At 37.6% G+C, this 15,729-nt stretch overlaps 2 protein-coding genes across 2 annotated transcripts; one reads left to right on the top strand and one right to left on the bottom strand.

Moving 5' to 3' along the window:
* On the bottom strand, positions 85 to 6,593 carry LOC109717447 (pentatricopeptide repeat-containing protein At1g10910, chloroplastic). The gene is made up of 11 exons (XM_020243247.1): positions 6,234 to 6,593; positions 5,824 to 5,908; positions 5,117 to 5,380; positions 4,688 to 4,990; positions 3,941 to 4,045; positions 3,273 to 3,372; positions 2,456 to 2,775; positions 2,192 to 2,368; positions 1,985 to 2,113; positions 1,523 to 1,759; positions 85 to 858 (listed from the first exon to the last, which is right to left on the bottom strand). The coding sequence occupies exons 1-10, from the start codon at positions 6,569 to 6,571 to the stop codon at positions 1,529 to 1,531; spliced, it is 2,052 nt and encodes a 683-aa protein (XP_020098836.1). The 5' UTR covers positions 6,572 to 6,593; the 3' UTR covers positions 85 to 858; positions 1,523 to 1,528.
* LOC109717572 (vacuolar-processing enzyme-like) lies at positions 7,420 to 14,278 on the top strand. The gene is made up of 9 exons (XM_020243419.1): positions 7,420 to 7,727; positions 9,516 to 9,680; positions 9,774 to 9,930; positions 10,927 to 11,012; positions 11,095 to 11,294; positions 11,947 to 11,995; positions 12,082 to 12,294; positions 12,766 to 12,972; positions 13,822 to 14,278. The coding sequence occupies exons 1-9, from the start codon at positions 7,527 to 7,529 to the stop codon at positions 14,002 to 14,004; spliced, it is 1,461 nt and encodes a 486-aa protein (XP_020099008.1). The 5' UTR covers positions 7,420 to 7,526; the 3' UTR covers positions 14,005 to 14,278.

Below are 15,729 nucleotides of genomic sequence, written 5' to 3'. Positions count from 1 at the left end.
TCATTGTGAAAGTGGAGATTGGAACCCCAGCACAATACATTGCATCAGTATTTTAAGACCCTACTTCCCTGACCAAATTCAAAATGTTAATTACCTGCAAACATACATAAAATTTGCCACTGGGCTCAAGTTTATATTAATAATTTTCTATACAGACTCATTGATAATCTATACATATACAGAGCAAGTTGCGGAGAGAGAGAGAGAGGGGAAAAAAAAAGGAAAACATGGATCGAGCTTCAGAATCATTCACCACACCCAACCTACTCAATCCAAACACTCTTTTCAGACTTCAATATACAAAAAAGATCATTCTAACAAGAACCGAAAGATTTAAAAATATATATATAGAGGTACCAAAAGTATGATTCAATAGAAGCCAATGCACTATTTCCCACGGTTCTCAGATTCCTTAGTAACAAAATAGATCCAGCTTGTTTTTTAATAATCCCATGCAAGAACCTTCTAGGTCTTTAGCTTGAGATTCAGATTCTCCTTTTCGATGTCCTTGTTATCCGTAAACCATAGTGGCTACATATGATCTTACGTTGCAAAGCATACAAGTGTAAGCTGATTGAATCTAATGGCCTATTTGGCCTATCTTAAGCTTTTACAGCACTGCTAGTTGAGTTGAGATTTCCACTTGCCATATGCTTGACTGTAGTCTTGTTCCACAAGCCGTGCCATACATAATGAATCCAATGATCAACCAAACTGACCATCAAGCACGCACATGGAGTCACCTCTTTAGTTCTAAAAGCCCCACCACTCTTAAAATTGCATGGATCGTGAGCAATCCGCCTTGTACGAGTGGCCACTTCAAAAGATCAAGAACTCACTTGAGTGCTTCAGTTTAACCTACGAATAATAGTAACTACATGACTCACAATCATTGGCACAAATGTAAATCATGTAGAAAAGCAAAATATCACTCCATTGTTGTTTCATAGGAAACAAGTTTGTAGAGAGAGAGAGGATTATGGATTTGAGATTTCTTGGATATCTGCGGCTGACAACCTAGACCATATTAACCATGCAAAATAATATTATTACAATAACAACAAACGGTGGAACTTACTATGAACAACAGTGGCAGATCTTAATTTCTCATTTAGCAATAATTTCAACTAGTCGAAGAACTAATAACAATGACAATAATAACAGATACAAATAGCAGCACTACCAACTGTGGCACAAGTTCACAAGTGTTAGACGCACTATAACAGTGCACCATATGTAGACTATAATACAAATGGAAATTACTGTTTCCTATTTTAGGAGGAAAAAAAATGATTACTAATAATTAATAATCACACGAACAATGGAAACAGAATTATGTTAAATAAATTCCACCCATTTTGTAGAAAGTGCCCATATCTACTCGCTTGAAAGATAACAAGAACTTAGGTTTAAAAATACCATCTATTTTGTAAAAAGTGCCCATATCTACTCACTCAGAAGATAACAATCATCTCGTCTAGAATGGAAATCATACAAGATAAATAACTATCCCAATACTTACTTTTCATTATCTCCTTATATTTTGGCTTTTGAGCTTCTTTGACATCATTTGCTGCGTGGATAGAATATCTGCTATTAGCTGTTTCCGACCGAAGAGAGACGCATTCTTCAGAAGCAAATTTCGTGTTGATGAGTCCACACAATAGCCTTGTCCAGACATCCATTGCAGCAATTGCAAGAGCAGCTCCTTCTTATCAGGCATGCTTATGTAGCGTGAAACAGCTGAACGGAATACATCCTGCAATAGAGGATGGAGGGGACAAAACATAACAAGAAAGAACTGACAGTAGTATACATAGCAATTACGGATTTTGAGAAAGCATACACGTATAGGGGAAAAAAAATATTAAACTAGTCAAACCCAACTTACAAAACAGCCAAAATATAATTATCATAATAAGAAGAGATCCACAGGAGCATCCGAGTAAGAAAAGTTTTGATTCTCTCTAAAAAAGAGTCATACCTCATTAATATGTTTTCCGGAACGGTGAAATGCTTTCAAAACATCGTTCATCAAATTTATGTTGCCTGATTTCATGAATGAACTAACAAACTTCTCCAAGGAGTGTGTCGAAATCACCTCAAAATTATCCTAATAGCATTAATAGCAGCTCAGAATAAATCAAAGGATCTCAATACATGCTTATGCCAGAAGGCAATATAAATTTACCTTCATCACAACATAAGCATCTTTGAGAAATCCTGCCGCAACTAATATGTCCAGCATCTTCTCATGCAGGGACTTACACAAGGTCCTCTTACTATATCTTAACATATTATAAACAGAAAAAGCTTCCGATGGAAAACCTGCTTCTCCTAACTGCCAAATTAATGAAGAACACAATTCCTGCAGCCCAAATACAATGAACAATTCAATTGTTTAGCACGAGGTGACATGTAAAGAAAGAGAATCAATACTGAAAGTCCAGCTCACATCATTTAGTTGATGGCCTTTGCTATGCATGTCTTCAATTGTTTTATAGGCAAGGTGGTACAGCTTCTCCTTACAGAAGTACTTAATAAGGATATGGAAGGTGTTCCAATCAGGAGCAATAGTCAGCTCATCCATTTTTCTCAACATTTTCATCACACTCTCCATATCTCCCCCATTGCAGTAAGCCCTAAGTAACGTATTTAGCATGACCAAATCGTACTTTTCATAGCTGGCTTCAAATTCCTTTGCAAGTTGTTTCGCTTCTAGATGTAAACCACATCGACACAATGCTGAAATCATGATACTGTAGGAATACCCATCTGCAGAAATCACAAGTGAAAAAGGTTAACTTCTATTTATAGTTTTGACAGAAAATTAAAAATGATAAAAAAAATTGCAGTCATTTGAAAATTGACAACGAAAATTTTACTTCAGTAAACGTGATCATCACTGCATTCACTTGGTAGTCTCACTTAATGCTGACCAAGGCGCACTTATTCCTCAGGCGATCTTTTCTCATACTTTTCATTAATTTATTCTCCTATAGTCACCTAATGTTTTACTCTCGATGAAGATTTCAAGCTAAGCATTCCTCTAAGGTCTTTAGCAGTTTTTACCTTATTTAACAACTAGGTCTTCAACAACCGCTTGATGAAGTAATATAAGTGTTCTTTGTGGCTCTGGGTGCAGGCAGGTTATAAAGCACAGGAAAGTCGTGATAAGTAAAGGAAAGAAAGAGGAGCACAAATATATAAAATTATGTTTGCAACCATTCAAATTCTTCAAACTGATTTGATATGTCCAGAATGCAGCTCACCAGATTTCACCCTTTTTTCCTTCATCTCAGTGAATAGTTTCTTTGCTTCCCGTATATGTCCTGCCTTGGCTAGATTATCCAGTAATAAACAATATGGAATCTGCATAATAGTTTGCTAGGTCAAAAAGGAGAACAGAAGATAAAAAGGCATGTCTAAACTGAGCTGTTCAAAGAAAAAGAGCTATTAAGAATGTTTCAAATAAGCTAGTGAAATACAGCTTCTGCAATAAAATAATGGAAATAAATTGCATAATGAAATTAGTTAGATCTCCTGAGTTTTACAAACCTTTATTACACATTCCAAACAGGTCTAGATGTATATATAAAAACAAGAACACTCTACACTGCATTTTCTATAGAAAGCTTACCATCTTACGTAACATGTACGGATGTACCAATGTTAGACAAATGCAAACAGCAGGAGTAATTTTTAACCATTACACTTAGTGCAACATATGCGAGTCTTGTGAGACATGAAACCAGATGAAAGTAAAAAAAAAAAGGGAAGATTTCATACTCAGGCCCTCGGCATGTTATCTGCAATCAGGTCCTCATAATTGTTATACTTCAGAACATTTTTATGATCAGGTCCTCATAAATTAAAAACATCACAAAACTCACAAAAAATCACAAATCCCTGGTTCAGAACTGTGTAACTGTTGGTGTACCTCATCTTCAGCATATCCTAAAGCCTCTAATTCAGCTAAGAGGTCCCTTGACTTTTCAAAAAGACTGCCTCTAGCGTACACTTTCAATAAAGTTGTCAGGATAACCTGCAAATATAGGCAGATTGATGAAAAAAGGATCATGGTAATATACCAAATTGATGAGTAGAGAAATTATTCTTCAAAAATAGGAACTAGAAATAGTTTGATGAAACACCAATAAATCATTTCTAACAACTCCTTATCCTGCTCAATTTGTAAAATTCAATTTGCTTGGCATGATCAGCCGTTTGTAAATCTTTTAGCACACAACTGCTGAAATTCGGCAGCAACAATCATGAGTAAGAAATTAGAGAACTGTTGACATTATTCTTGGTGTCAACCTTTTCAAATTGAAGTTAAGGATAACTAATCGGAGTGTTACTGTAAGAAGTTGGGAAGCATTTGGGGTTTCCATCAACTGAAAGACCTTCAGGAGAGCAAGCCATAGTTCAAGTAGAATGAAATCATGTCTTTAGTTGAACAAGGGTACTTAAATTTTTGATAATTAGTAACAAGCTGCTTACAATATAATTGATAACTGAGGATGATGAAATACGTAAAAGAAGTCAGAAGTTCACAGTACATTTGTTGGATGTGTTACATAGTATCAGCAACAATCTTCCTATAGAAAAACATCTTAAAATATCCATGTTTCTGGAAAAGGATGAGGAAGCAAAGGAATAACATAGAAGTAAAGGTTAAACAAACCTTATTGGGTGCTACTCCTGAAGATTTCATATCATTTACCAACTTCTCAGCCTTTACGTGATCCCTATCTACAGCATATGCATTAAGCAAAGAGCTGTAGTGGAACAAATTAGGATGGCATCCTTCATCCTTCATTTGCTGAAAATACTTCTCTGCCTCTTCAGTTAAATTATTAGCTGCACAGATGGACAAAAGAGTGCCGTACATCACACTATCCATGCGCACCCCATTATTTTTCATTTCCTGGACCAACGCCATTGCCTTCGAATAACCACTCTTCAGTTTTGTGCAACCGGCTATAAGCTATAATAAGAAGATAAAGGGGTAAAAAGAAAAGAAGACATGTTAGGTTGGAAATGGAGTGCTAGGACTGCTAGAACCCAACACATATTATCAAGAAATTCCTGGCTGTGGGCAAATGTAACATACAGTACTATAGGTGACCAAATCTGGTGAGAGACCGTCATCTTTCATCTGCTCAAACAACTTGAGACCGCTCTCACACCTTCCATTCCTTAGCATACAACCAAGGAAAGAATTACAAACAGATACATTGACTTTCAGCAGCTTATCAGGGATACTCTCGTACACTTGTAAGGCCTTTGCAGGATTACAGCTTACACCAATATATTTGAAATAGCTGCTATATGATACAAAGTCAAGCTTCTCGTGCTTTTGCATCCATTCAAAAAGCTGAGAGTGCACCCATAAAAAATGGTATTAGTTTCTTCTCATACAAAGTTATATTTTAAGGAATGCTTACTAAAGACAAACTTTAGTCAAGTATCACCAAACAATTTGTCTTGATTCTGCTTTAAAATCCAAACTGGAAAATCCTAGTGATAAACCACACTGATGCTATTTGTTAGCTCTAGAAATATCAAATGAAGCTCCACGGCATCTTAAAAGGTACACAAAATATTAAGCTCTTAATATCGCACAGTGCTAGTCGCAGTAAATTTTAAAATTGAGGATAACAATAGAATAAGTGTTGTCACGTCTATTTCAGATATCACCATAAATCTTCTCATGGCTATTTTCACCTTGATGGTCAAAACACTCTTATCACAAACCTCTACTATCTCTCACTAAAGCCAACATAAAAGAGGACTAAGAAAGTTTTCGACTTTACAAACCTGAGACATTTCACTCCATCTTCTCGACTCCCCAAAATAGCGTAAAATGATGTTATAATCTTGTATTCGCAATATTCCTTCTACTCTGCAGACATCAAAAATGCAAAAGATCAGAAAGCTTAGATTGGTAGAGCATCAGGTAAATATAAACATCAGCAAGTTTGTAGATGCAAAGAGAACTATGGCGTGTTATGCTTAAACGGGAGCAAAGGTTGAACTAGTATGGCGTGCTGACATAAGAAGAACCGGAGTCTACGGATTCATCGTGCAATATATTTGTTACTAAGCAATCGTAGTGAGTGAGGCATATACGACAAACTCATGGCGAAATTCTCTTTTACGGCGACGAATGGGAAATAAGACGCTGTTCTATTCCCAGCGAGGGCGAGACTAGGAGTGCTGAGCCGAACCTGGATAGAGCTGCATCGAGGTCGCTCGAAGCTTCAACCTCAGCAATGGCGGATCTCCTCGCTGGGGATTTGAATGATTTGGCAATGAAGGCCGAGGTAGGAGTGGAGGAGGAGGAGGAGGAGGAGGAGGAGGAAGAGGAAGAAGAGGAGGAGGCGGGGGATTCCTCTAGGGTTTTGGATAGGGCGGAGACGCGGCGCCTGTTGTTGTACGGGCCCCGTATTCGGACAACAAAGCGAACGAAGGGAGTAGGAGCGAGAGGAGGAGGAGGAGGAGGAGGAAGCGTGAGGGAGAAGGAGGAGGACGCGGCGGCGGAGTACGAGACCGCGAAAAACTCCATCCTCGCGACGGGAAACCGCTAACCAGGCCCGGTCTTGTTTAAGAAAGGGGGGATTGGGTCGAGTTCGTGTCACGTCTCGGTACGTTCACCATGCAGTGGTCTACTGGGCTGTACTGTACTGGGTTAAGCCGCACTGGGCTGGACACTAGCCCAATCCTAAATTGTTTATCAACATGCATCGTCACAGATCATATATTTATTTTAATTAGATTTTTCGATTGCACCAAAACTTAACTTAAAGTGTAATTCGCGTATAGTGCATGTGTTAATTTATATTCTGACCGAAGTTCCGACCTTGCATAAATTTGAGTGGATGATTTGGGAACGAAAATGCTCACAATTTTGATAAGTTTTAACCAAACTTCAGATGTGTTGGCCTCTAGGCATTCAACCTCTGAAACTGCTTTTTTGTTTTTTTTTTCCGGTAGTTTATAATCAGCTAAATAATCAAACAACAATAATGACATCATTAATTTTTTTAAGAAAAAAGATTTACTCAGACGAGAAATTAATATGTTGAACAAAATCAACCGTAAAACCACAGTAGAAAATAAATTGAGATCCCACTAGTGCTCCAACTAAACATGCGAGCTGGTGATCAGACGGTGACACGGTCGAGACAACACTTTCTACTCTCTGGTGGCGTTACCGCCGCACCGAGTCAACATCATCGCAACACTCTCGGGGATCCCACGTGGGACCCCCACAAGTTAAGTGTACGGTCTGATAGACGCCATACAACACCAAAGTAGGATCCAACGGCCAATATCGATAAGCCAATTAAAATGGGAGGGGGCGAACGAGTATCCGCTGGACCCACATCTTACACTTTATAAAAAGGAATCGTCCTCCTCCCTTCCTTCGTTCCTTCCTTCGTTCCCCCTACCGAGCACCAACAAAGGTTCCTCTTCTCCTGTTAATCCGCGGAGCCCCGTATCGCCGAGTCGCCGATCCGATGGGCCATTTCCTCGCCTTCGCGGCTCTTCTCCTCCTCCTCTTCCCGGTCCTCCTCGTTGACTCCCGCCTTGACCCCTCCCTCCGGCTACCGTCCGCTCGCGAGGTCGAGCGGATCAACGGCGACGAGGACGACGATGTGGGGACGAGGTGGGCGGTTCTCATCGCCGGTTCCTCCGGATACGGGAATTATCGACACCAGGTATACTCCGCCTTTCATATCCTTCGTATTCTCTCCGTTGTCTTCGAAATTTTTATGCTGTTTATTTTTATATATATATATTTTACGGTGGATTCGTTGCTTCCGTGCTAATTACGATTTGGTATATTTCGTGGTCCCTTTCTTTTTTGTGTTTAATTCGTTTAGATTTTGGAGTACTTGACGAAAAGAGCTCATCGTGTTATATTCTCCCATTGTTGTTTTCCTTCTTTTTATCTGGAATTTTCTTCTTAACGAATACAAGAGTAAGACAAAACATCAGGCTATGTTTTTTAATATTATAATTGCAGTCGTGTGTAAATTGAGGTTTCTGATTTAGTATTTGTTAATATAAATTACATTTTGATTTTTTTTTCTTTTTTTTTTGGTGTAGGACCAAAAAGCTTATATGTTATTGAGCTCATGATCCCGAATTTTCTTATCTTGGATTTTCTATTCATGAGTGGGACAGTGCGTGTGCTAAGAAGGTTTTACGCCCCCCTTATCTTTATTATTATGTGTTTGATATTTATTGAAGAAGAAACCAACCATCTTGTAGTTTACGAATTCAATGAATAGGGTCGGGAATCTCGCATGTCCTTATAAGTGGGAAGGTTTTTGCTGGAAACATCAGGGATAGAAAGATGCCAACTGTACAAGATTAGTGTTGTTTGTTTTTTGTCACGTATATTACTGGATTTGGCGTTTTGTTGGTTAATTTAATCTGTGGAACATAGTGAAAATAGCATCCAGCTGTTGGTTTTAGTCGGTTTTAGTCGAGCGAGTGTTTTTCTATTGGACTTTTGTCGAGCTACACGTGAATATCTCTAGGAGAAGAATTCAAAAAGATTCTCGATCATTTCCCTCTTTAAGCTGCGTCCAGTTTTTTTTTTTTTTTTTTTTTTTTTTTTTTTTTTTTTCATTATCAATTGTATATAGCTGGATTATATAGACTATGGATATATTCTGAAATGGTAGCTTGCAGATTTTAGTTGAAAGAGCTCACTGTCAGTTTGCCTTTCGGCACTTCTCATGAGGGGTAGCGGCTGTAGTTTTTCTAGAAAAAGTGCAATTAAACCTGCGTAGAACTGATATATACATTTATCGGGGTAGTGTGGAATTTGTACAGAGTGAAAAATGATCAAGGAATTTATTACTACATTTATCAGGGATGGTGTGGAATCTGTATAAAGTGGCATCTCCCGTATTCCTCAGGGTCACAACATCAGTTAATTGTGTAGGTCCTTTGACGAGCCCCAAAAAAAAATGGAACAATGTCATCGACTTGAAACAATGTCGTAAACATCTGTCGAATTATCTTTCTGTCATCTTTAAAGTGGTACTTTCCTCAGAAAGGTGTCTATTGTATACATCAAGATCATTTATATACTAGGGAATTTACAACCAAACATTTGAGCACTTAGTTAGAAGTACGTTATGGATATCTTTATAGCTATATTTCTGTTGTGCCTCCTCTTAACTACGTCTTTCCAAAAGCCAAATTTTATTTCACTTGCTTGGTTGTTTCTTATCATTGATATCTCTTGTTGCTAGGTTGTTCCAGTACAACTCTATGTTTTTCTTCCTTTTTTTTTTTGTTAGCTTCCTATGTATAAAGCTGCAGTGTCTATTATATATGCATATGAACTTTTCTCGACGTGTTATAGAAGAAAAAAAAAAAAAAACAAAAAAAGAGCTCTTCCTTATCATGTCATGCCATCTGTGTAATGTCTATTAGATTTATAAATTTGCCTCGTAGATGGATAACCATTTCATGTACAAAATCTGTAGGCTGATGTCTGTCATGCTTATCAAACGTTGAAGAAGGGCGGATTGAAAGATGAGAACATCATTGTCTTCATGTACGATGATATTGCCTACAACGAGGAAAACCCTAGACCTGGAGTCATCATAAACCATCCACAGGGTGGGGATGTATATGCAGGAGTTCCGAAGGTTTGCTTTTTTTTCCCTCAAGTACTAAAAATGGAACAATTATACTGTAAGCATCTCTAATTCGTTATGAAATTCTGGTTTAACTTTTTGCAGGATTATGTTGGAGAGGATGTCACTGTCAACAATTTCTTTGCCGTTCTACTTGGAAATAAAACTGCTCTTACTGGTGGAAGCGGGAAAGTCGTTGATAGTGGTCCTAATGATCACATCTTCATATTCTACTCCGATCATGGTGGACCTGGCGTTCTTGGTTAGTAGTTATCTTTGCACGTTTTGGTTGCCTATTGGCATAAATGGGACTGGTCTTACAAGTTCTAGTTCAGTATAGACCAAATATATTAGATGAGCATGTACCAAATTTTGCCTCCAATAAGAATGGTGCAGTAGGGGAAAAAGCATATATATATATAGACTAGGGCTACTATACTCTTATGAGTATAGAACCCTTTGTACTCATAAGTTTTCGACTGTTGGATGAAAGGATGTGTGGTTAGGATGATAGTGATCCCCGGTTAGGTTAATAGTGGTCCCCTAGGGTTGAGTGGATGGTTGGTTGAATAGTATGATCTAACGTGTAGAAATGATCAAAGGAGTAAATCTAACGGCCGAGAACTTATGAGTACAAAAGGGTCTATACTCATAAGAGTATAGTAGCCGGACTCATATATATAATGGGAAGAGACAAAGAGGAGGACAATGTGACAACAAATTGTATTTAGTGTTGAATTTTGTACAAAGGTATATTTTAGTGATTAGTATACGGGTTCCATGTTTAATTAAAGCAAATTGCATTTTTGGGACCAGCTTAACTGGTTCCAAGTTTAATTAAAATAAATTGCATTTGTCGGACCAGCTTAACTGGTCAGTGCTTTGCTGAAGGGTTCTGTGTAGAGCTGCTTAAACTAGAACCGATAGATTTTCCATGAAAATCTCCTCTTTACTTCTAGCCGTAGTAAAAGTAGAAGATTCCAACAGGAGTGTTCACTTTTGGGCCTAAGAGTTTATTTTAACTTCTCTCCATTGCAAAAGTCTGAGAAAATATGTCAAGTTGTTTTGTTGAATCTTGTTTGGAAGCCAATAGGTCTCCTTAAGCATAAATGAATAGACTTCAAATTTTCTAGTCAAATTGAATATCATTTATGAGTGACCTGCTGGGTTATTAAAATTGTTAGACTTTTGCTTCTCTCAAAACTTTTATCTCCTTTACTATATATTCTGAGTGGATCAATGTCTACAACTTTTGCAGGGATGCCAACTTACCCTTACCTTTACGCTAATGACCTGATAGCTGTTCTGAAGCAAAAACATGCTTCTGGAACCTATAAAAGCATGGTAAATTTTTATTTTCCTATTATACATTCTGTTGTCTGCCATAGAGGTGTTGGGATAGTCGTTTATCATGTAATCCCTGCAGGTGTTTTATCTTGAAGCTTGCGAATCTGGGAGTATCTTTGAAGGCCTTCTGCCCAAAGATATAAATGTCTACGCAACCACAGCAGCAAATGCTCTGGAAAGTAGTTGGGGCACTTATTGCCCCGGGCAGTTCCCTAGCCCTCCTCCAGAGTATGATACCTGTTTGGGTGATTTGTATAGTGTCGCTTGGATGGAAGACAGGTATATTATTTCACAACTTTGTCTATTATAAATTACAGAACTACAACATCGTTCTGAAATGCAACTAGTTCAAAAAGATCAGAATCTTATTCTTTTGTTGACAGAGTCATATCACATAATTAGTACATTAAAATGCCCCTAAAGTATTTACATGGTAATTACAAAATCTGTCTCAGACATGAACATGCAAAAAAAAGCTATTATCCGGTTAACCCAGTTTCGGCCTCACCAAGGTGGGGTCCTGGGAAGAATTCTTTGAACGGAGTGCTCAAGATTCAAGCTTACAAATCTGGAAGGAATTGCCTTTTGCTTGTCTGCTGTCTTTTATTTGACCATTAATGCTAGGTCAGAGTCGCATCTTGTTAAAATCAAAATTGCTTATGAACTGGGGGCAGAAGTAAGAGAACTTTAGCATTTTTCTATATCATGACAATATTGGTTTTGATGATAATATACTAAATCGAGTAAAGGCTTACCACGTTTGTCGATGGTTTAACACATTTTGAGACTTGTTTTTGACTCAACGTTTTGCACGGCCTATTATTTTCACATGCCTTAGTTGTAGTTGTGAATGCAAATTTTCTAACACTGCCTATATAATAGTTTGTTCTCAATCTTTTATTTATGTATTAATATTTTCTGGTTTGGACAGTGATGTACACAATCTTCAGACTGAAACTCTAAACCAGCAATATCAGCTAGTAAGTGTCCCATGCAATGCATCTGCTCACTTATCTGTCCTGCTGGATTGATCTGCAAATCTCAACTTCTCTTACGATTTTTACAGGTAAAAGCCAGGACAGCAGTTCGAGGTTCATTCAGCTTTGGTTCACATGTTATGCAGTATGGGGATCTAGATCTCAGTACTGAACAACTGTTCTTCTTCATTGGTACAAACCCTGCTAATGACAACAACACGTTCACTATTGACAACTCATTACCATCATTCTCGATGGCTGTTAATCAACGAGATGCGGATTTGGTTTATTTTTGGCACAAGGTTAATTCTTAAGTCGTTTGCTGATTCGAACAATTGTGATTTGTAAATTGTTGTATTGGGCTGTGTGGCTTGGCCTTTAGAATAGCTTATCTAGCAGCCAGGTATTTGTCAATCAAAAAGCCTAGAGCTTTTGTTGTGACAAAAGCTTAAATAACTTTTGGACCCCCAAGGTAGAAACTCCAATTTGAAGCTTCTGCTTTTGCTGAAGTGTGAAGCTTTTGTGAAGCTGTTGAGAGGGTTTTCATAAAGAAGCAATCAGCGCTTCTTCTAACTGCTTCTTCTAACTGCGTCACTTGGACATGGCAATGGAGAAGCTCCTGGGCAAAACAAGCCCTATAGGCAATATTTAAATTTGGTTGTATTTTTTTTTTTCTTCTTTTGTTTTACTCTTTTTTGTACTTCGTTGCTGATTGTATTTGTTTATTGACGTGTTTGTCTGTCTTTTTTTTTTCCTTTTTTGTAACATGTTAGTTCCGAAGCTCGCCTGAAGGCTCCTCTAAGAAACTTGAAGCTCAGAAGCAATTGTTTGAAGTAATGTCTCATAGGCTGCATGTGGATAACAGTATTGAACTCATTGGAAAACTTCTCTTTGGTGCCGAGGAAGGCCCAAAGGTGCTAACCGCTGTTCGACCAGTTGGCCTGCCATTGGTTGATGACTGGGATTGCCTTAAATCAATGGTAAATGTGTTTTTCAGCTTCCATTTCTCTTTTTTGTCTTAATTTAGGATCATAAGGAGCATTAGAAGAAATGCTTAGACTAGCTTTCTTTAAACTTACTCTTTGTAAATATTGCTTAACATAAGCTGAACATAGGGTAAAAAAATTTTGTTGCCATAGTGTCTATAAACTTGTCTCGTGATATCTAGAGGACACTTCTGACCCTCCTCATCTGAAACTTTTCAATGCATATGAATTCCAAAATTGCCAATTTAATAACAAGGAAAGAATGCATTTCTTACACACATGCACACGCACACAAAAAAAAAAACTTTCCTTAACTCGAAAGTGTGAAGCCGTCAAAGAGTATGAAAATAAGTTCTGCGTGCTGAAGGAGGCGCTTTGAACTGTCCCTGAACTCAAGTGAACGATGAACCATTATTTTTGCAGAACAGGGGCTCAAAATGTTATTGAACCTTAAAACCATTGCGGCTATGATGGTACTAGCCCTTGCAATATTTTCCCCCTGTTCTTACCTTCATGTCAGCATCTTTTTCCTTTGTAAAATTTGTTGGTCGAAACATTACACCCCAACATGGGTTAATTTTAATAGAGATTCATGTCAGCATCTTTTAATGGAGATTCACTCATTTCACCCATAACAATGGGTTTATTTTGCATCATCCACATGGAGCCTTTTTAGTCGACCACTCATAAACCTCGAATTCAAGTCTTCCTTATTTTATGAGAAAATTGTACCTTAGGCTTGACATATTTACGTGCTTTATTTTTTTTTTCAAAATTACTATGTAAACTTCACACAATCTGATCTTGCTCCTCATTCTTAAGAACCTCTTTTCTTTTGTGTAGGTTCGGACTATTGAAACTTATTGTGGGTCGTTAGCCCAATATGGCATGAAGCACATGCGATCCCTCGCAAATATCTGCAATGCAGGTGTTAGAAAAGAGAGCATGGCCGAGGTTTCTTCACAAGCTTGTATGAGGATCCCCTCCAACCCCTGGAGTTCTCTGCAGAGAGGTTTCAGCGCTTGAAGCATACATCAAAGCAACTTTGGTCAGAGTAATAAATTTGTGACTTAATGTTATAATTGCTTGGCTTTGTTGTGTTGCACTGTGTATATAATCTCTGAATAGCCTTGAAAAACATCTGTTTGGTTAACATGGTCATTTCTTGCTGTTGGTCATTTGTATAAAAGTAGTGTGCCACGTGTGTTACTTGCGGCCAAAGCTGTCGTAATTTGAAAAAAATCTATGTTATTGTAGTTCATTATTACATTGAGAACAATCTAAACCTATTATCAACGTAGCTTGTGGAGATCAGCCTCGAAGATACGATAAACCATTTCTAAACCTATTTCCTCCTCAGACTGTAAGGAAAGGTTTTCTCTTTCCAGGGATTAGTGAAAAAGAAGATATTTTAATATAATTTTTTGCTCTTCTGATGATTTTAGTTGTTTTCATGATTTTTGAATTAGCTAATTTGCATTGCTATCATATCATTAGTATAGGGTATGGTCAAATCAGTTCGACATTGGCTCCTGTATGATTATTTGCAGAGAGGTATGATCAAATCAGAACAATATGAACAATATGGTTAAACAGCAAATGTAAAACAAAGAAGAACAATCATTAGTTGACTCTCGCTTCTGCTTCGTCGTTTCTCCTTTTCGATCGCTCATCTCCTTCTATTTGTGTTTTCTTTTACCCTCCTATTTTGCCTTTCTTTCCTTATCTGTATTGGATTGTAAAAGCATGAAGCCTATGCTAGTAAAGCTGTATATGATCTCATGTTCTCTTTTCTTTCTTTTTTTTTGTGGGCAACGGACATAATTTTACCGAAATTTTCTCCCATCCTATTGGCTGATCCTGTGTTCACCCAACACAGGATATTAAAGAGTTTGAGATAATGCTTTGAGACCAGGTGTTTGTATAATCATTTTCCATTAAGAATTACAGTAGGTTGTGGGGTAGCTTTGCTTTGAAGATTCCAAGAAACACCACAAAAACAGAGAAGCAGCTACCCAGTCTCCATGTGCCAAAACTAGACAACCCATATTCATACAGCTCAATAAACCACTATGTATGTTCTCTTGTTTCTGGTTGGTGATGGCCACAGCCATTGGCATTGCACAAAAACAAATGTTACTTGTACATTTAAAAGTAGAAGCAAATTTTAAATCCACCATCCATGAATGTAGACACCTTTTTAAAATTTCTAATATGAAAAAAAAAATTAATAAGACTAGTATAAAATATTGGTTATTGAATAAGGTTTAAGCTTTTCTCTCATTTTTTTGGATGTGCGAAGCTGATGGTCGTGCACTAAAGTGGTTGCATGAGAGGGAGAGAGAGAGAGAGAGAGAGAGAGAGAGAGAGAGATCAAATTATATGGTGACATTTTATTCTCTATTTTGGTCGATACATCTTTGTCTTCGTAGTCATCCTATGCCTTATATATAAAGACAGTCCAACGGTGCACAAGCTAAGTACAAATAAGTGATGATGATGATGGTGAGAGCATATAATAAGTTTGCTTATTAGCTAAAGCCTTAAGTGGGGTTACATACATGTGGCTCAGGGTGTTCTTTAAAATGGGTTTTCTTATGAACACAAAATCTCAATAATAATGTAACATTAATTAATAATGTGATCATTAGTATTACTTCAAGCAACAGATAGCCACTCAACTGGTTCATTGAAAGCTACACGTATGTCAAAATGTGAGCTTTTACTGTAAGTTATGTCCCTCAAAATGTT

The sequence above is a fragment of the Ananas comosus genome, linkage group 11 (assembly GCF_001540865.1).
Source record: "Ananas comosus cultivar F153 linkage group 11, ASM154086v1, whole genome shotgun sequence".
NCBI lineage: Eukaryota > Viridiplantae > Streptophyta > Magnoliopsida > Poales > Bromeliaceae > Ananas > Ananas comosus.
Note: the sequence above shows the minus strand (reverse complement) of the source record. Positions and strands in the feature narration are given on the sequence as shown.

Bases quoted from the DNA above. Each gene is read 5' to 3' on its own strand.
- LOC109717447 (XM_020243247.1), bottom strand. From the start codon at position 6,571: ATGGAGTTTTTCGCGGTCTCGTACTCCGCCGCCGCGTCCTCCTCCTTC. The intron at 5,909-6,233 runs GTTCGGCTCAGC...TGATGTCTGCAG, and splicing joins CTCGATGCAGCTCTATCCAG to AGTAGAAGGAATATTGCGAA. The intron at 2,369-2,455 runs GTGAGCTGGACT...TTTGGGCTGCAG, and splicing joins AAGGCCATCAACTAAATGAT to GAATTGTGTTCTTCATTAAT.
- LOC109717572 (XM_020243419.1), top strand. From the start codon at position 7,527: ATGGGCCATTTCCTCGCCTTCGCGGCTCTTCTCCTCCTCCTCTTCCCG. The intron at 7,728-9,515 runs GTATACTCCGCC...CAAAATCTGTAG, and splicing joins ACGGGAATTATCGACACCAG to GCTGATGTCTGTCATGCTTA. The intron at 11,996-12,081 runs GTAAGTGTCCCA...CGATTTTTACAG, and splicing joins TAAACCAGCAATATCAGCTA to GTAAAAGCCAGGACAGCAGT.